The 15,039-nt window shown below is 36.0% G+C and overlaps 1 protein-coding gene across 3 annotated transcripts; it reads left to right on the plus strand.

Annotated features, from left to right (window-relative positions):
* The first annotated feature begins 5,697 nt into the window (after window positions 1-5,697).
* On the plus strand, window positions 5,698-13,040 carry LOC109164492 (serine/threonine-protein phosphatase 2A 65 kDa regulatory subunit A beta isoform-like). 3 transcript variants are annotated; one of them, XM_019313012.1, is made up of 13 exons: window positions 5,698-5,853; window positions 6,516-6,940; window positions 7,589-7,835; window positions 8,272-8,384; window positions 8,972-9,051; window positions 9,331-9,472; window positions 9,621-9,701; window positions 10,085-10,189; window positions 10,312-10,494; window positions 11,317-11,409; window positions 11,498-11,637; window positions 12,113-12,179; window positions 12,655-13,040. In XM_019313012.1, the coding sequence occupies exons 2-13, from the start codon at window positions 6,557-6,559 to the stop codon at window positions 12,772-12,774; spliced, it is 1,755 nt and encodes a 584-aa protein (XP_019168557.1). In that variant the 5' UTR covers window positions 5,698-5,853; window positions 6,516-6,556; the 3' UTR covers window positions 12,775-13,040. The 3 variants fall into 3 exon arrangements, with proteins under 3 accessions (XP_019168557.1, XP_019168555.1, XP_019168556.1); XM_019313010.1 differs by having other exon boundaries at window positions 5,717-5,853; window positions 6,497-6,940; window positions 12,655-13,003; XM_019313011.1 differs by having other exon boundaries at window positions 5,717-5,853; window positions 6,501-6,940; window positions 12,655-13,003.
* The last annotated feature ends 1,999 nt before the right edge of the window (window positions 13,041-15,039 follow it).

Genomic DNA, 15,039 nt, shown 5'->3' on the forward strand with positions numbered 1-15,039 from the left:
CTTAGGTTGTTCATCCACAGCTTCAGCCATATCGATTGGCGAAGAGGATGAAGATTATTTCGGTGATGAGGGACTTTAGGCTTTCTGAGTGATCTGAAAAATTTTCTTGGTGGGTATGTGAATGGTTTTATATGAGAGTGATTTTTGAAAGGTTTCCACCGGTTGTAGAGGAATATGATAGAATGGTCGAATGCGCCGTTTTTGTAAAAAGGTTTCAAAGGTGACTCTTTAGAGATAGATGTGTCTTTTAGAGATGATTGTGTCAGAAGAGAGAGAGAGTGTTATTATTACCAGACAAGAGAATTTAAGGCTTCACAATTTCTTAGAAATCTCTTAAGCATGTAAGACATGGAGAGGAGATTTGAAAAGACAGATTGGGTTTAGATAGTAAGTATGAGAGGAGGTTTAGTGGGAGAGAGGCCTAATTGAGAGATGATTTGGTGAGAGACGATTTGGGATTAGGTTTAGATTTAGTATGAGATGAGGTTTATTTTGAGTGAGAAACGGATTAGAAGAGGATTAAGGTGAGGGCAGGTTTATCACACAAATCAAATAATATCTCCCTCTTTCAGAAATTGAATTTTCTTTAAGAAATAATAGCCACACGATTTTGAAAATAATTTTAAACACTTTGGTGGTATCAAATGTCTTTTGGGATTCAGTTACCAAAAACAAATAGGAAACAAATTCTAGTCACATATATGCATATATGCACACGATAATACATATATAATTAGCACAGATTTTGGTAAGCAAATAAATTTTAAAACTTCCTCCCAAAAATAAGTTTTAGAAACTAATAAAAATAATTTGATACCAATTTTGAAAAACCTTTTCGTATGGCAATTTTAAAACAACACAAATAATAATTAAACATACATGTCACATGCAATTCATGTAACAAATATTCATGCCTCAAATAATTTGAAAACAAGCGCAATTAGTCATGTACATAAATCATTCATGGAGATTAAAGCACACAACACGAGAATTTACTTGCAAATCAAGTAACGTCCAAAATATCATGCAATTGAATCAATTAATTTTCAACTAGTCACAAATTGCAAATTATAACAAATTAAGTTGCATGACATAATTTCACATGTAAATTATTGCATGCAATTGCACAAATAAACAAATTACACATACTGCAATATAAATCACACAAATTTCGAACAAATACATGAAAAAAATGTATCACATAGATTATTTTGAGCACAAGTATCAATTTTAAATAGGGAGATTAAGTTCAATGATACTTAGTTCAGTTCAATCATTCCACGTTCGTGCCTCAAAGTAGCAAATCTCGTTTCACACGGAGGCTTAGTGAGAATGTCAGTAACTTGATTCTCTTCTCAACATAATCCCTTATAAAGTGATGTCGAATGTCGATGTGTTTGGTTCTAGAGTGAGGCACCGGATTGTGAGTAATAGCAATCGCACTAGTATTATCACAATAAATAATACTAATGGCATCGCAATTAACTCCATAATCTTTCAATTGTTGCTTCATTTATTCCCTTAATTAATTTTCGAAACCTCTTCCCAAACTTCTCATAGAACTGATTTTGGCCTCTTTAAAGTTTACCTTGTAAAATTATAAAGAGTGAGTTTCAAACCTGAAACCTTAAAGTTAAACATCAAGCTTCTAACCATCTTATCTGTACGGATTATTAGTTGATATAGCATTCCTCTTGATGTACTTCATTCCTTCCATAATTACTTGAACTCCAAGATATCTTCATTCAATCTCGTTTGCTTCTTATTTCTCCAAAATTCTTCCATTGATATTTCTTCTTTGAATTTGGCGTGTAAGTGGAAATTTTCCAGTATACATATCATATGCATACATCATCTCAGTATTTCTTCTTCGTATTTTCCCCTTTCTAAATATTTATTAATTTTTCTTTATGGTCTATGACACAACTAGACTTAAACAAATAAAATTGGAGATTCTAATTACAATTTGGCATATCAAAATCTATTACAATTTATTCCTAACAGCATCTAATGATTAGTCTAATCTATGGAAGGAGATAAGTTTTGAGAACGAGATTCATTATGGAAGGATATAAGTTTTGAGAACAAGAATCATCATGGAAGGAGCTAAGGTTTGATAACAAGATTCATTAAAACCTTTGTCTTTTAAAAAATAATAATGCGCAAAGACAACGGTTTTAAAAAATCGTTGTCTTTGTAGTGTTGTGCATTCAAGTGCGCTTAAAGATAACACACCAATGGCAACGGTAAAAAAAAAAATCGTTGTCCTTTAAATAAAAAAAGAGCGCGCAAAGACAACGGCTTTTCAAAATGTTGTCTTTGTAGTGTTGTGTATTCGAGTGCGCTTAAAGACAACACACCAATGACAATGGTTAAACAAAACCGTTGTCTCTTTTTTTTTTTTTTTTTTTTTTTTTTAAAGAGCACACAAAGACAACGGTTTTAAAAAATTATTGTCTTTACAGCACGTTTGGTTCACGGAATTAATTTTGAGGTAATAGGAATGCTATTCCATAAGGAATGGAATAGGAATTGTATTCTATTATTTGGTTCGCGGAAGGAATAGACTTTAGGATTATATACAGTGTTTGGTTGATTTAAGGAATAGAAATGAAATATGTTCTAAAAGACATAAATACCCTTATAAAAATATGTGGTGGTGGTGGTGGTAGTGGCGTTGGTGGCGGTGATGGTGGTGGTGGTGGTGACAGCGGCTGTGGTGGTGATGGTGGTTGCGGCAGTGGTGGTGGCGATGGTGCTGCTGGTGGTGGCAGCGGCGGCGGTGGCGGTGGTGGTAGCGGCGACGACGGCGGTGGCAATGGCGGTGGTGGTGGCGGTGGCGAAATAGGAAATAAATTTAATTAGGGGTAAAATAGAAAATAGAAACTTTAGGCTATTCCTAAGAACCCATGAATAGCCTAATACCAGGGGCCCCCCTAGGAATTCCTATTCCCCTTACAAGGGGAATAGGTCATTCCCGGGAACAATGTTTCTGGGAATACAAGTGGTTACCAAACAGAGGAATATGCCTATTACTGAGAATGCTATGTCATTCTAGGCCTATTCCGTGAACCAAACAACCCATTATAGTGTTGTGTATTCCAATGCACTTAAAGACAACACACCAACGACAACGGTTAAAAAAACCGTTGTCTTTTAAAGAAAATGCACAAAGACAACACACTTATAACAACGGTTAAGTAAAAACCGTTGTCTTTGACAAAAGTGTTGCATCAAAGACAACGATTTTGGATCAAACTGTTGTCTTTTATACAAAAGACAACACTTTTCTTAAAAGCGATTGTCTTTCTAGTATTGTTTATGTGCATTTTCTTGTAGTTGGGTGTACAAAGCAGCTAAGGTTATCCGAATGCTATGAGCAGCTAAAGTCTACCAAGGCAATCAATTAGTAGATGAAATTGAGGAAATTAAATCAAGCCACGATTAGGCACAACAAATGTTTTTTGAAAGAAATTAATATCAGCTGAGGTTATTTAAGAGCTAAAAGTGAGGACATAAAATCAAGACAAAGTAGTAAAAAAAACAACCAGAATTGAGAGCTAAGGTTGCATGAATTATTTAAGTAACTAATGATTACAACGGGAGTCTGGGACACAAATGAAAATATTCCTTCTGCAAATTAATTTTTCTCATGAAATACCAAAGTGAAAAAAAAAAATCTATAAAAGGTTTATATGGACTGATCAAAAGCAAGAAAAGGTACAAGATCTGCTGACAAAGGTTGAATTTTGAGATTTGTCTTTTTTCAACGGACAAATTCTCCAACACCTATATAAGGATGGAGATTTGAAGAAGTTGATGGGGAGAGGAAGTGAACGCAAGTGAACTTATAGACAAGTGAAATTCGAGAGCATACAAATTAAAGCAACAATAAGAAATCTTCATCTAGAAAAGAGCTTAGTACTCATTGAGAAATCAATTAGAAGTCAGTCGGAAGAAAGAAAATTATTGTTTTTCAACAAGTGGTGTCTCTATTGAGGGTAGATAGAGGATATTAGCATAGAGTTGTGAAATTATGTTCTCAGTGTTGGCTTTGTGATCAGGGCACTGAAGTTGTGTGATTAGTGCTGGCTTTGTGATCAGCACTAGATCATAATTCATTGTATCTTGTACTAGAGTGGTGATACAGTGAATTCCTCCGGGTGATAGGAATAGAGTGGAGTAGAAGGATTACATACACATTCGAACCACTATAATTTCCGTGTCTTTATTGCTTTAATTTATTTATATCTTGCATGCATATTAAACGTGAATCACAATATACACAATCACTACATAAATTTTAAATTCAGTTGTGCACAAAACACGAATAAATTTATCAAGAGTTTTAAAACTCTATATTGTCTTACATATTTTGAGTTATTTATAAAAGTCTATTACCCTCCCTCTATACTATTTTTTTTTTTTTTTTTTTTTTTGCCTCCCTCTAGACTTTTATCATACTCTTCCAACCAAATACTTTCTTTTCTTTGATATAAAGGTTATTTAACAAAAATACTTTCTTTGATATGTCTCTATTTCCTTATCTTGTTTATTAATGTCATAGGTTCAAACTCCGATGGTAGGGACTTAGATTCTTTAGATTGAAAATGTTTAAGAAAGTATAGAACAAATATTATATTATATACATGAACGGAGCCAAAGGGGGGCGGGGGTGGGGCAGCTGTCCCCCTCCCCCACCCCCACCCCCACCCCCACCCCATATATAATAGTTGTATGTATATATGTATATATAGTACAAGTTTTAGTATTAGTATAAAGAAACAGATAAATGTTAACAAGAAATGAGATAGATTAGTTGGTAAAGCATATATTTGATTATAGTGAAGGTCTAGAATTTGAATTCTTTGTTGAGCATATATATAACATGCTTTTATATTAAAAATGAGATGTGTAATTTATAATGTGTTCTCTATTCAAATTATTTTATAAAATTAATTATATTTCATATTTTGTTATGAATATTTTAATAAAATTTTGATGTATTTTATTTTTCGCTCATATCCAACAATATTTATACCTATATTTTTTGGGTATTTTTTTTTTAAATTATCTCTTTGTTTTAATGTTTCGACTTCACTCCAAAAAATTGAGGGATCAGTCCCTGCTTCTTCGTCCCTCCCAACAAAATTTATAGCTCCGTCCCTGATTATATATAGAATAAATAGGACAGATAGAGTATAATTTATCAACAAAAATGTTATTCTTACAATCTTACTGTAAAATATTTTAAATAATTTTTCAACAAAATTATTTTTTATGGTGAATCGGTGATTGGTCAATCAAAAAAGTATTATGATAAATTATATGCAGAAATTATTTTAAATAATTTTGCAACAAATATTTCCTCACGGTGAATTGATGATGGGTCAATAAAAAAAATTATTATGATAAATTATATGTAGAGAATATTTTAAATAATTTTGCAACAAATATTCCCTCACGGTGGGTTAATAAAAAAATCATTATGATAAATTAATAAATTATATGCAGAAAATATTTTAAATAATTTTACAACAAATATTTCCTCACGGTGAACCGGTAATGGGTCAATCAAAAAAAATTATTATGATAAATTATATGAAGAGAAATTATTTAAAACATGTAAAAAAAAATGGTATTAAAAAAAAAAGGAAAAGAGAGAAATACGACATGTCGACAGGTATAAAAATACTGTAAGAAAGAAAATGAAAAAGAAAAGGAGAAAACATTTGTTAAAAAAAAAAAAAAAAGAACAATCCTCAAGAAACAGAAATGATATAAGCAGATCTCTCTATACTCACTATCCTGTAAGGCTCAGATCGACATCATCGTTCATCTCATAGTTTCCAGGTATTCGTCTTTCATCTTTGTATCTCACACGCACGAAAAGATGCAGAGATCAGTCATTTCAAAATCCATTGATTTTGTGATTTTATCGAATTACGAATCCGCTATGTGTTTCTGGAAATTAAGAATCGCAATCAATCTTCTACTCAATTACTTTAATTAATGATTTGTTCTTGGATGAATCTGAGCATTTTCGGAATCCTAGGCATTTTTTTTTTCGATTTTTTGGGGGTTATTTTAATAATTGTGCTTGAAATAAATGCTGAGTTATTTTTAGCTTATCGCTGGTAAGAACGTGGAATATCACAAAGTTAGATGGACATATTTATAAGCGTGAACGCCGTGAGCTTTACTGTGAAAATACTTTATGTTTTGCAATTTAAATTGTATTTTGTTTTATAGATGAAAAATGCAAAGATCTTCCGATGCAGTTGGAAGTATTTGCGCAAAACTTTCGGGAGTTTACTTAATTATGAATATTGAATTTCTTTTGTTATGTTCTTTCACTTGTAATGCACCTTTAAAAATGAATATTTTTCTTTTGGTTTCATGGGTTTCTGAATGGTTATAGTTGATTAATAAAAGTCCCTATTTTCCCATTGCAACATTTATCAATTTCCTATAGATTTTAATTAAAGGTGAATAGTTAGTGAACATATATACAGGCAAATAAACCACAAAGACACTGTGAAGTTACCTTTCAATCATGGAAGAGCCCTTGTATCCCATTGCGGTTCTAATTGATGAGCTGAAGAATGAAGACATTCAGCTTCGTTTGAACTCAATCCGCCGTCTGTCAACAATTGCTCGGGCACTTGGGGAGGAGAGAACTCGGAAGGAATTAATTCCTTTTTTGAGTGAGAACAATGATGATGATGATGAAGTGCTTCTTGCAATGGCAGAAGAATTGGGAGTTTTCATTCCATATGTTGGCGGAGTTGATCATGCTAGTGTTTTGCTTCCTCCACTGGAAGGTCTCTGCAGTGTTGAAGAGACTTGTGTCAGGGAAAAAGCTGTTGAGTCATTGTGCAGAATTGGGTCTCAAATGAAGGAATCAGACTTGGTAGAAGCATTTATTCCTCTTGCAAAGGTGAGCTAGATATTTGATTAAATGTTGCTTCTTTACTACTCCTAGCTGCAGTGCCTTTTCAATTTCTTTCTTTTTCTGTGTTAATTTACCTTCACCTCTGTTGTAATAGTTTGACATCATGGTGATTATATTAGTCTTGTGTAACATGTCCAATGGTCGGAGCCATCTTAATGGCATTTATTGTGCTGAAAATACCATTATTGAGATGCCATCTATTTTGCTTTATTGAGTTTAAGGACTTGCATAATGCCTGATTATAAGCGTTTTCCAAATCTTGGAAGTATGAAAGGTATTGTGATTCTGTTGTCCATTATGGCCCTAATACTTGTGAAAAGATAACAATCATCATAATGCCGTTCCTTTTCTTCTTCTTCTTCATTTTTTTTTTTTCTTTTTTTGGGTTGGGGGAATCTAGTCACTTCACTGCTTTCCAATTTTTATCAATGAGTTTCTGGTTGAATGACATTGAAACTTGGTGGTTAGCGTTGTATCCTTGTCTAGTTGTCTGTATTTTGCACATCTAAACATAACTGGTTTTGGTACTTAAAATATGTCACATGAAGTACCATTTATGGCTGAGGTTGATGTCTGATTTTCTTTACCCTAAAACTGCTGCTTGCTATTGACATGATTGCCTTTTCCATTCAGAGGCTGGCAGCCGGAGAGTGGTTTACTGCTCGTGTATCATCATGTGGATTATTTCACATTGCTTATCCCAGTGCCCCAGAGCCATTAAAAACTGAACTTAGAACTATATATAGCCAATTGTGCCAAGATGACATGCCTATGGTGAGGAGAGCAGCTGCAACAAATCTTGGGAAGTTTGCTGCTACTGTTGAACAACCTCATGTGAAGACTGACATAATGGCGATGTTTGAGGATTTGACTCAAGATGGTATTGCATTTTATGAGATCCTCCCAGTGATTAGTTGATTTTATTGTGCCAAATGGTTTCCATCCTCTGGTGAATGTCTTTTTGTGAGAATCTATGAAGAATGAATTGCTTTCTCTTGGATCTTTTGATACTACTTTGACATCAATTTAGCATCAGTCTACATTTAGGACACTTAGACTTATTGAAATGGTAGTTCTTTTCTTTTTTAGCGATAAGGGTGATCCATTTTTTTTCCATGATGAGACTTGTTATTAGTAAGAGCAAAGTTAGAATGAAGAAGAGTGAGAAAAGTAAATAAGAAATAAACATTGAAAATATTGGTCATATATTGCTAGTTTTAGATAGTGAGCTCAAAACTATATTTCTGTAATCTAGGACTTTTAGTTTATGTTACATAAACATGCAACTAATAATGTACGTTTTCCCCCTCTTTCAGATCAAGATTCTGTCCGTCTATTGGCTGTTGAGGGTTGTGCAGCACTAGGAAAGCTATTGGAGCCTCAAGATTGTGCTGCTCAGATTCTTCCTGTCATAGTTAATTTTGCTCAGGTTGGCTCAGTACTGGGGCACGAAGAGGCTTTTCTGCTTCTAAAAACTGACAATTACCATTAACCTGAACAAATGTCCTGTTCTCCTCAAAATTCTAGAAATTCAAGTAGTTTTAAGCTAAAGCTTGATTTGTTCTTTTTTTTTTTTTTGTTCAATTTATTTTATAAACAAATATGTTTGAAAGAAAAATTTGGAGAGAGGTGACATATTCCCTATTTGACCTCTACACAAGTACCATAAAACTGAAGGACTTGCTCTCTTGAAGGTTCAACATGTTAGAGGTTCTATTGATTGCAAAGAAATATTTAATTTTTTTCAGATCGTTTATATAGAAATTTCTTGAAGGTCAAAAGTCAGGTGTCTTAGCTTTGCATTTAGTCCAAGTTGAGGAAACTTCATGGTTCCTAGGCCCTAGCACACATATATGAAGAAAGTTGATTTCCCAATTATGATTAAAATTAATGCATTTTGGTAGAGGTGGGCAGGTGGCCTAGTCATTTGTGCTTTATATGGTATGGATGCATTTATTATATCCGATATATATCTGCTCTTACTCCAATTAATTACCTGCTTATCTAAATGAGCAGGATAAGTCTTGGCGTGTCCGTTACATGGTTGCGAATCAACTATATGAGCTTTGTGAGGCAGTTGGACCTGAGGCAACCAGGTTGTTATTCAGGATACACAGTCAATCTGATTCGCATATGTTTGTTATTTGACTTTGTTTCAACAGTTTATAATTTGGTTTGTCTGCATTTTCCTTCATTTCTATTTGAGCCTTAATGAAATCCCTTGAGATATACCTTTTGCTTCTTTTTTTTTTTTGGGGGGGGGGGGGGGGGGGGGGGGCAGCATTTCTACCAAATTCACATTCTTCTCTTTTTTATTATTATTGTTAAAAGTATTCTGCTTTAGAATAACTAATGATTAGGAAACTCTTTTTTAGAACGGATCTGGTTCCAGCATATGTTCGGTTACTTCGTGATAATGAGGCTGAAGTGCGTATTGCTGCAGCTGGCAAAGTAACTAAATTCTGTCGGATTTTAAGTCCTGAATTAGCAATCCAGCACATCCTTCCTTGTGTAAAGGTGCGTGAACTTGTGGAAATCTTCACTCTCTTGCTCTGTTTTAACCAAATTATTGCCTATACAAATGATTTACTGTTATGTGGTTTTTCCTTTGCTTGTCCGCCCTCCTCTCGAATACAACTAATAATGAGTACTTTGCCAACTTTAGGAACTATCTTCAGATTCATCTCAGCATGTACGCTCTGCTTTGGCTTCAGTCATAATGGGAATGGCTCCTGTTCTAGGAAAGGTAATATTTATCTTCTCCTTCTCTTTCCTTATACATTAGTATAAAACTTGGTATATTTTCTACTAAATAATTTTGAGTTCCTGACCTGGAAAATGTTTATGGTGCATGTAACATCATCTTTCCCCAAAACATTGTCATCATCTACCTATAGGTTGTGATGTATTAGCAGCCAAATATTACCTTTTACTATTTTTATGAACTTGGTTAGGGGCAATTTTGGCAATCTTTGTCTCAATCTAGGTTTTTGTGTGTGTGTATTAAATAGACAAATTATTCATTTCCTGTCTTTTAGACTTTCTTAAACTGGGTGTCTTTCTCTGTGCTTATTGAAGTTTGACTTTTGTCCAAAGGGAACTAACAGTGTTTTGCACTGGTGATTTTAGGATGCAACAATTGAACAGCTTCTCCCAATATTTCTTTCGCTTTTAAAGGATGAGTTTCCTGATGTTCGTTTGAATATTATCAGCAAGCTTGATCAAGTCAACCAGGTAAATTGTCCTCTTTTAAAATGCCAATGTTTACTAGGCTATTATTCTCACTTTATTCCTTCAGAAATTTTTCCATTGCATTGCCTTCCTTTGCTTATTCTTCCTCTTTGAAGTAAATGCAGGTGATAGGAATTGATCTCTTGTCCCAGTCTCTGCTGCCTGCTATAGTTGAACTTGCAGAAGATAGACACTGGAGAGTGCGCCTAGCAATAATAGAGTACATACCTTTATTGGCCAGTCAGTTAGGCGTTGGGTTTTTTGATGATAAGCTCGGGGCCCTTTGCATGCAATGGCTGAAAGATAAGGTCCGTAAAGTTGTGTTGCTCAATGATACTTTTATGCTAATGCAGAGAAAAGAATGCTATGGTTATAGGTTTCCTAATTATCTACATAGTCTACATTCATTATCATCCACTGATCCACACACTAATATATCTTTCATCTTTTTATGGGCTTAATTATGTTTGCTCAATGAGTTGATGTTATGGAAAGCTTCTTAAGTTCTTTCTTGTATTTTTCTGTTACATCTGAATAATATTGTGACATTAATGCCATGATAGTGTCTCTAGATTATTCTGCAACTTTTAGGTGCATTCTTCCAATATATTTTTCCCATTTCTTTTCCTTCCCTATATCTGTACTTAATTCTCACATCTAGATGCTACTACAAAATTCTGATCAACTGCAAGCAAAAGGGTTCACAGCATATTGATTTGGAATGAATGGAGATATAAATCAATGTGGCTGATCACAACTGATTGGGAATAAGACTTAATGGAATTGAGTTAAGTGGTCTACTAAACAAATTGAGTAGCTGTGGTCTTTTTGTCTTGTTTTAAAAGGGAGTAATATCTAGTTATTAGTCAAATTATTTATTTGATTGACAATTCATGATTGAAACCAAGAACCTTTTCAACAATGTTTGATATTTTGAAGTAGTTCTTGAATTCTAGCAATCACCTGATGGACCTTTTTGTATTCTCTTAATAATTTCTGGCTCATAACCACAGTTATCATCAGAGTGACATACAATGCATAAAACTGCTATCATCTGAGACATTTACCACTAGCACTAGTAAACCTTCATCTTCTGATATGTTTTTCCCCTGACTTGTTGTGAATTGCAGGTTTACTCCATCAGAGATGCGGCTGCAAATAATGTTAAGCGCCTTGCAGAGGAATTTGGACCAGAATGGGCAATGCAGCACATTATTCCACAGGTTTTCATATGATTTATTGATAATTCTTTAACTTCTTGATGACAAGCACATCAGTTTTATGCACTAAGATTTTAACTTCTCTTTACAGGTTCTGGAAATGATTAATGACCCACATTATCTTTATCGGATGACCATTCTTCATGCAGTATCTCTTCTTGCCCCAGTAATGGGCTCAGAAATCACTTGCAATAAACTTCTGCCAGTGATTATTACTGCATCGAAGGACAGGTTGGTTTTAAACTTTTACAAGCTTGTTATTTAACTACATCTTTTCCCCATTACTTGAAGTTGTCTTCTGCATTATATCTCTGTCCATTATACCACGATTCATTGAGACTCATTATGGCCTTTATCATCCTTTCATCTTAATGATAATGACTATCATTTTGCCGGCACGGGCTTAGCCTCACTGGTTCAGTAGGCAGTATTTGGGAGAAGAGACCAAGGTTTGAAACTCGGTAGCGGTAGTGTGGGCATTATGCCCAAAGTGTGCAGATCCCTTGTCCGCACCGGCATTTGGCCATGTTTGCTGAGCCGCTGAGTTACCGTGACTTACATGCTCTGTCGGGTCGGAGTGTGGGGGGCCCTTGGGGTTGGGGATTCAACCTTTAGGAGAAGTTAATGACTATCGCTTCACACTTCAAGTTTCATCACTTGGCTGTAGCAGCAGTTTGGATGTTGGTTTAACAGTTCCATATTGCAGGGTACCAAATATAAAGTTCAATGTGGCAAAGGTGTTGCAGTCTCTCATTCCTATAGTTGACCATTCTGTAAGTATCAAAATTAGTTTCTTTGTTGTATGTCTCGTAGTGCAATTTCATGGCTCAATCTCCTGATATGTATCGAATGGCCTTCCATGCATCTAGAGTTTTAATTAATGAGACATTATTCCTTTTAAAATCATGGAACCTAAAAATACACAGCAAAGTATTGAACACTGCCTGTTTAAAGTAGTTAGACATTATGGAGGACCTGATGCAAAATGCTATTTCTGTCTTCAATTTGCTATTTGGTATTCTAATGTGAAGATATTACTTTGATCTTGTGGGTGGTATTCATTAACAGTGAAACCATATTTTGAATTTTCATTACTAAATATATTTTTTTCAAAATTTCATTTGATGCTTAATTGCTTGTGATTTTGGAAAGCTAACTTGCAATACAAAACAAATGAATACCTCAATCTTGTAGTAGATACGGATATAGCTTCACTAGCTTCTAATTTAGCTGGGACATTTTAATCAGGTTGTGGAGAAGACAATCCGTCCATGTTTGGTTGAGCTTAGCGAGGATCCAGACGTCGATGTGAGATTCTTCGCCAACCAAGCACTGCAAGCCGCTGATCAAGTTATGATGTCGAGCTAAGGCAACTTTATGCTTTGTTAGGAATTTGTTGTTTTACGCAATTTTATGCTGGTTAGGAAATTGTTTGTTTTATGCTTTTTTGGTTGTCATTCAAAACCCCCCCTCCTCTCAGTACCAAGACTGCTTCCATCCATCTGTAATGACTGATTAACTGGCATACTTGAAGGGGAAAAGTGAGATACTTTTGGTCCTTTCCTCTTCAGGATATTATGCATGCTCGATGAGTATATCCTGTTTTTGTTCAAATAAATTTCTTTTCATCTTCACCAATTGTTTTACACCGTAGGAAATCATGGAAAATGGTAACAAATTGGGTTATTGATGGGAAAGTGCTTTGTATTTAAAAATAATAGGAATAAAGTACAAATAACCCACTGAACTATTTGAAAAATAGTAATTAAGCCACGAACACAAATAACTCCAAAATACGCCATTGAACTCGGAAAAAAAGGACAATTAACAATTTTAACAAGTTAACTCCTAAACTGAAAAATATAATATGTAAATTTCATTATTTTAGAAATTTTTCATTCAAAGAATATTGATGGATTTAATTAACCCGGGGGTCCGAGTTATTAAATCAGATAAATAAATGAAATAACAAATGGATAGCCAAAGTAAAATAATGGCGAAATAAATATATATTGCAGGGACAATTTTGTATTGATAGTGAGATTGTAAGTGGATTACAAGAGATTGAATGCAATGTATGCTTAGACCAAGTAGATGAAGATGTCTTAACAAGACAATTACAAGCCCATTTATGCATAGAATATCTCAACCAAATAGTGCTAAATTCGTGGTGAGCCACAGGACTAAGTCCAAGCCAATGTGGTGGGCCGTGAGACTAAGTCAGGGCCCATCATTCTGGGCCAAGAGGCAGGCTTTGAGCTTGAGACTCTTCATGGGCTGCTCAGGTTATTTATTCCCAGACCCCGGGTCTCTATTATTATTGGATCATTTCCAATATATCCATCATCAGTCCCCCACTCCTGAGTTGTGAGAAGTCGACAACGAGAGAGAGTAAACGTTTGGCCCAATTGAAACTGCTCGGGGCTCCATGCTTGGACGAATGCTTCAGGGTCAACTTGAAAAAATATTTCGCTTATTCCAACACCTTTAATTTCAAGCTTCTAGCTTTGTGATCCAAGTCCTCTCCGAGAGCGGACTTTCCGGACGACGCGGGGTCGCTTATTAGATTTTTACTCGCATGATTTTGTTTTGTTTTGGTTTTTTGGTTTTTTTTTTTGTTTTTTTTTTTTTTGTTTTTTTTGGTGATCACCCCCGTCGGGGTTGGTACGCGAGGTCGGGCCTCGTGCCCCCTTAAGGTAGCCCTTTGACTCCAAGTCACCGGACTTGGGCCGTTAAGCTCTTCCGTCGGGGTTGGTACGCGAGGTCGGACCTCGTACCCCCTTAGGGTACGTTAGCCGCTTGGGCCTAGTCTTGCCGGACTAAGCCACCGAGCTCTTCCGTCGGGGATGGTATGCGAGGTTGGACCTCGTGCCCCCTTAGGCGCGCTACTCGCATGAGCCAAGTCCTGTCGAACTAAGCCATCGGATTCTCCCGTCGGGGTTGGTACGCGAGGTCGGACCTCGTGCCCCCTTAGGGTGCGCAAGCCGCTTGGGCCAAGTCCTACCGGACTAAGCCACCGAGCTCTTCCGTCGGGGTTAGTATGCGAGGTCGGACCTCGTGCCCCCTTAGGGTGCGCTACCCGCATGAGCCAAGTCCTGTCGGACTAGGCCATCGGACTTTCCCGTCGGGGTTGGTACGCGAGGTCAGACCTCGTGCCCCCTTAGGGTGCGCAAGCCGCTTGGGCCGAGCCCTGCTGGACTAAGCCACCGAGCTCTTCCGTCGGGGTTGGTACGCGAGGTCGGACCTCGTGCCCCCTTAGGATTGAGTGAGTTTTTTTTTTTTTTTTTTTTTTTTTTTCAAATCGAACGAATTGGAATTCAATTCGGGGACCATTGGTCCAGAGTCCTTGGTCCCAGCCCCTCTCCCCCTCGGAAGGGTAAAATTTGTCGAACTTGGGCTAATCTTACACTCGGAAAAATACTTCCACATCGTAATGGATCGTTGGGCGGACCAACGTATATGTAATAAGCCCAAAAATAGGCCCTCCTAGAACGGGTCCTGTATTACCGTTATGGTATGTCAAAGTCGGGGCCGACGTGCACGATCACGACCATGGATTGCTGATATATTATATTTTACTTTGACGTAACAAAGTAACAAATAATTTGGAGAGTCCTACGTGGCCTAGTGGTC

Source organism: Ipomoea nil, unplaced genomic scaffold (genome assembly GCF_001879475.1).
Source record: "Ipomoea nil cultivar Tokyo-kokei standard unplaced genomic scaffold, Asagao_1.1 scaffold3065, whole genome shotgun sequence".
Classification (NCBI taxonomy): domain Eukaryota; kingdom Viridiplantae; phylum Streptophyta; class Magnoliopsida; order Solanales; family Convolvulaceae; genus Ipomoea; species Ipomoea nil.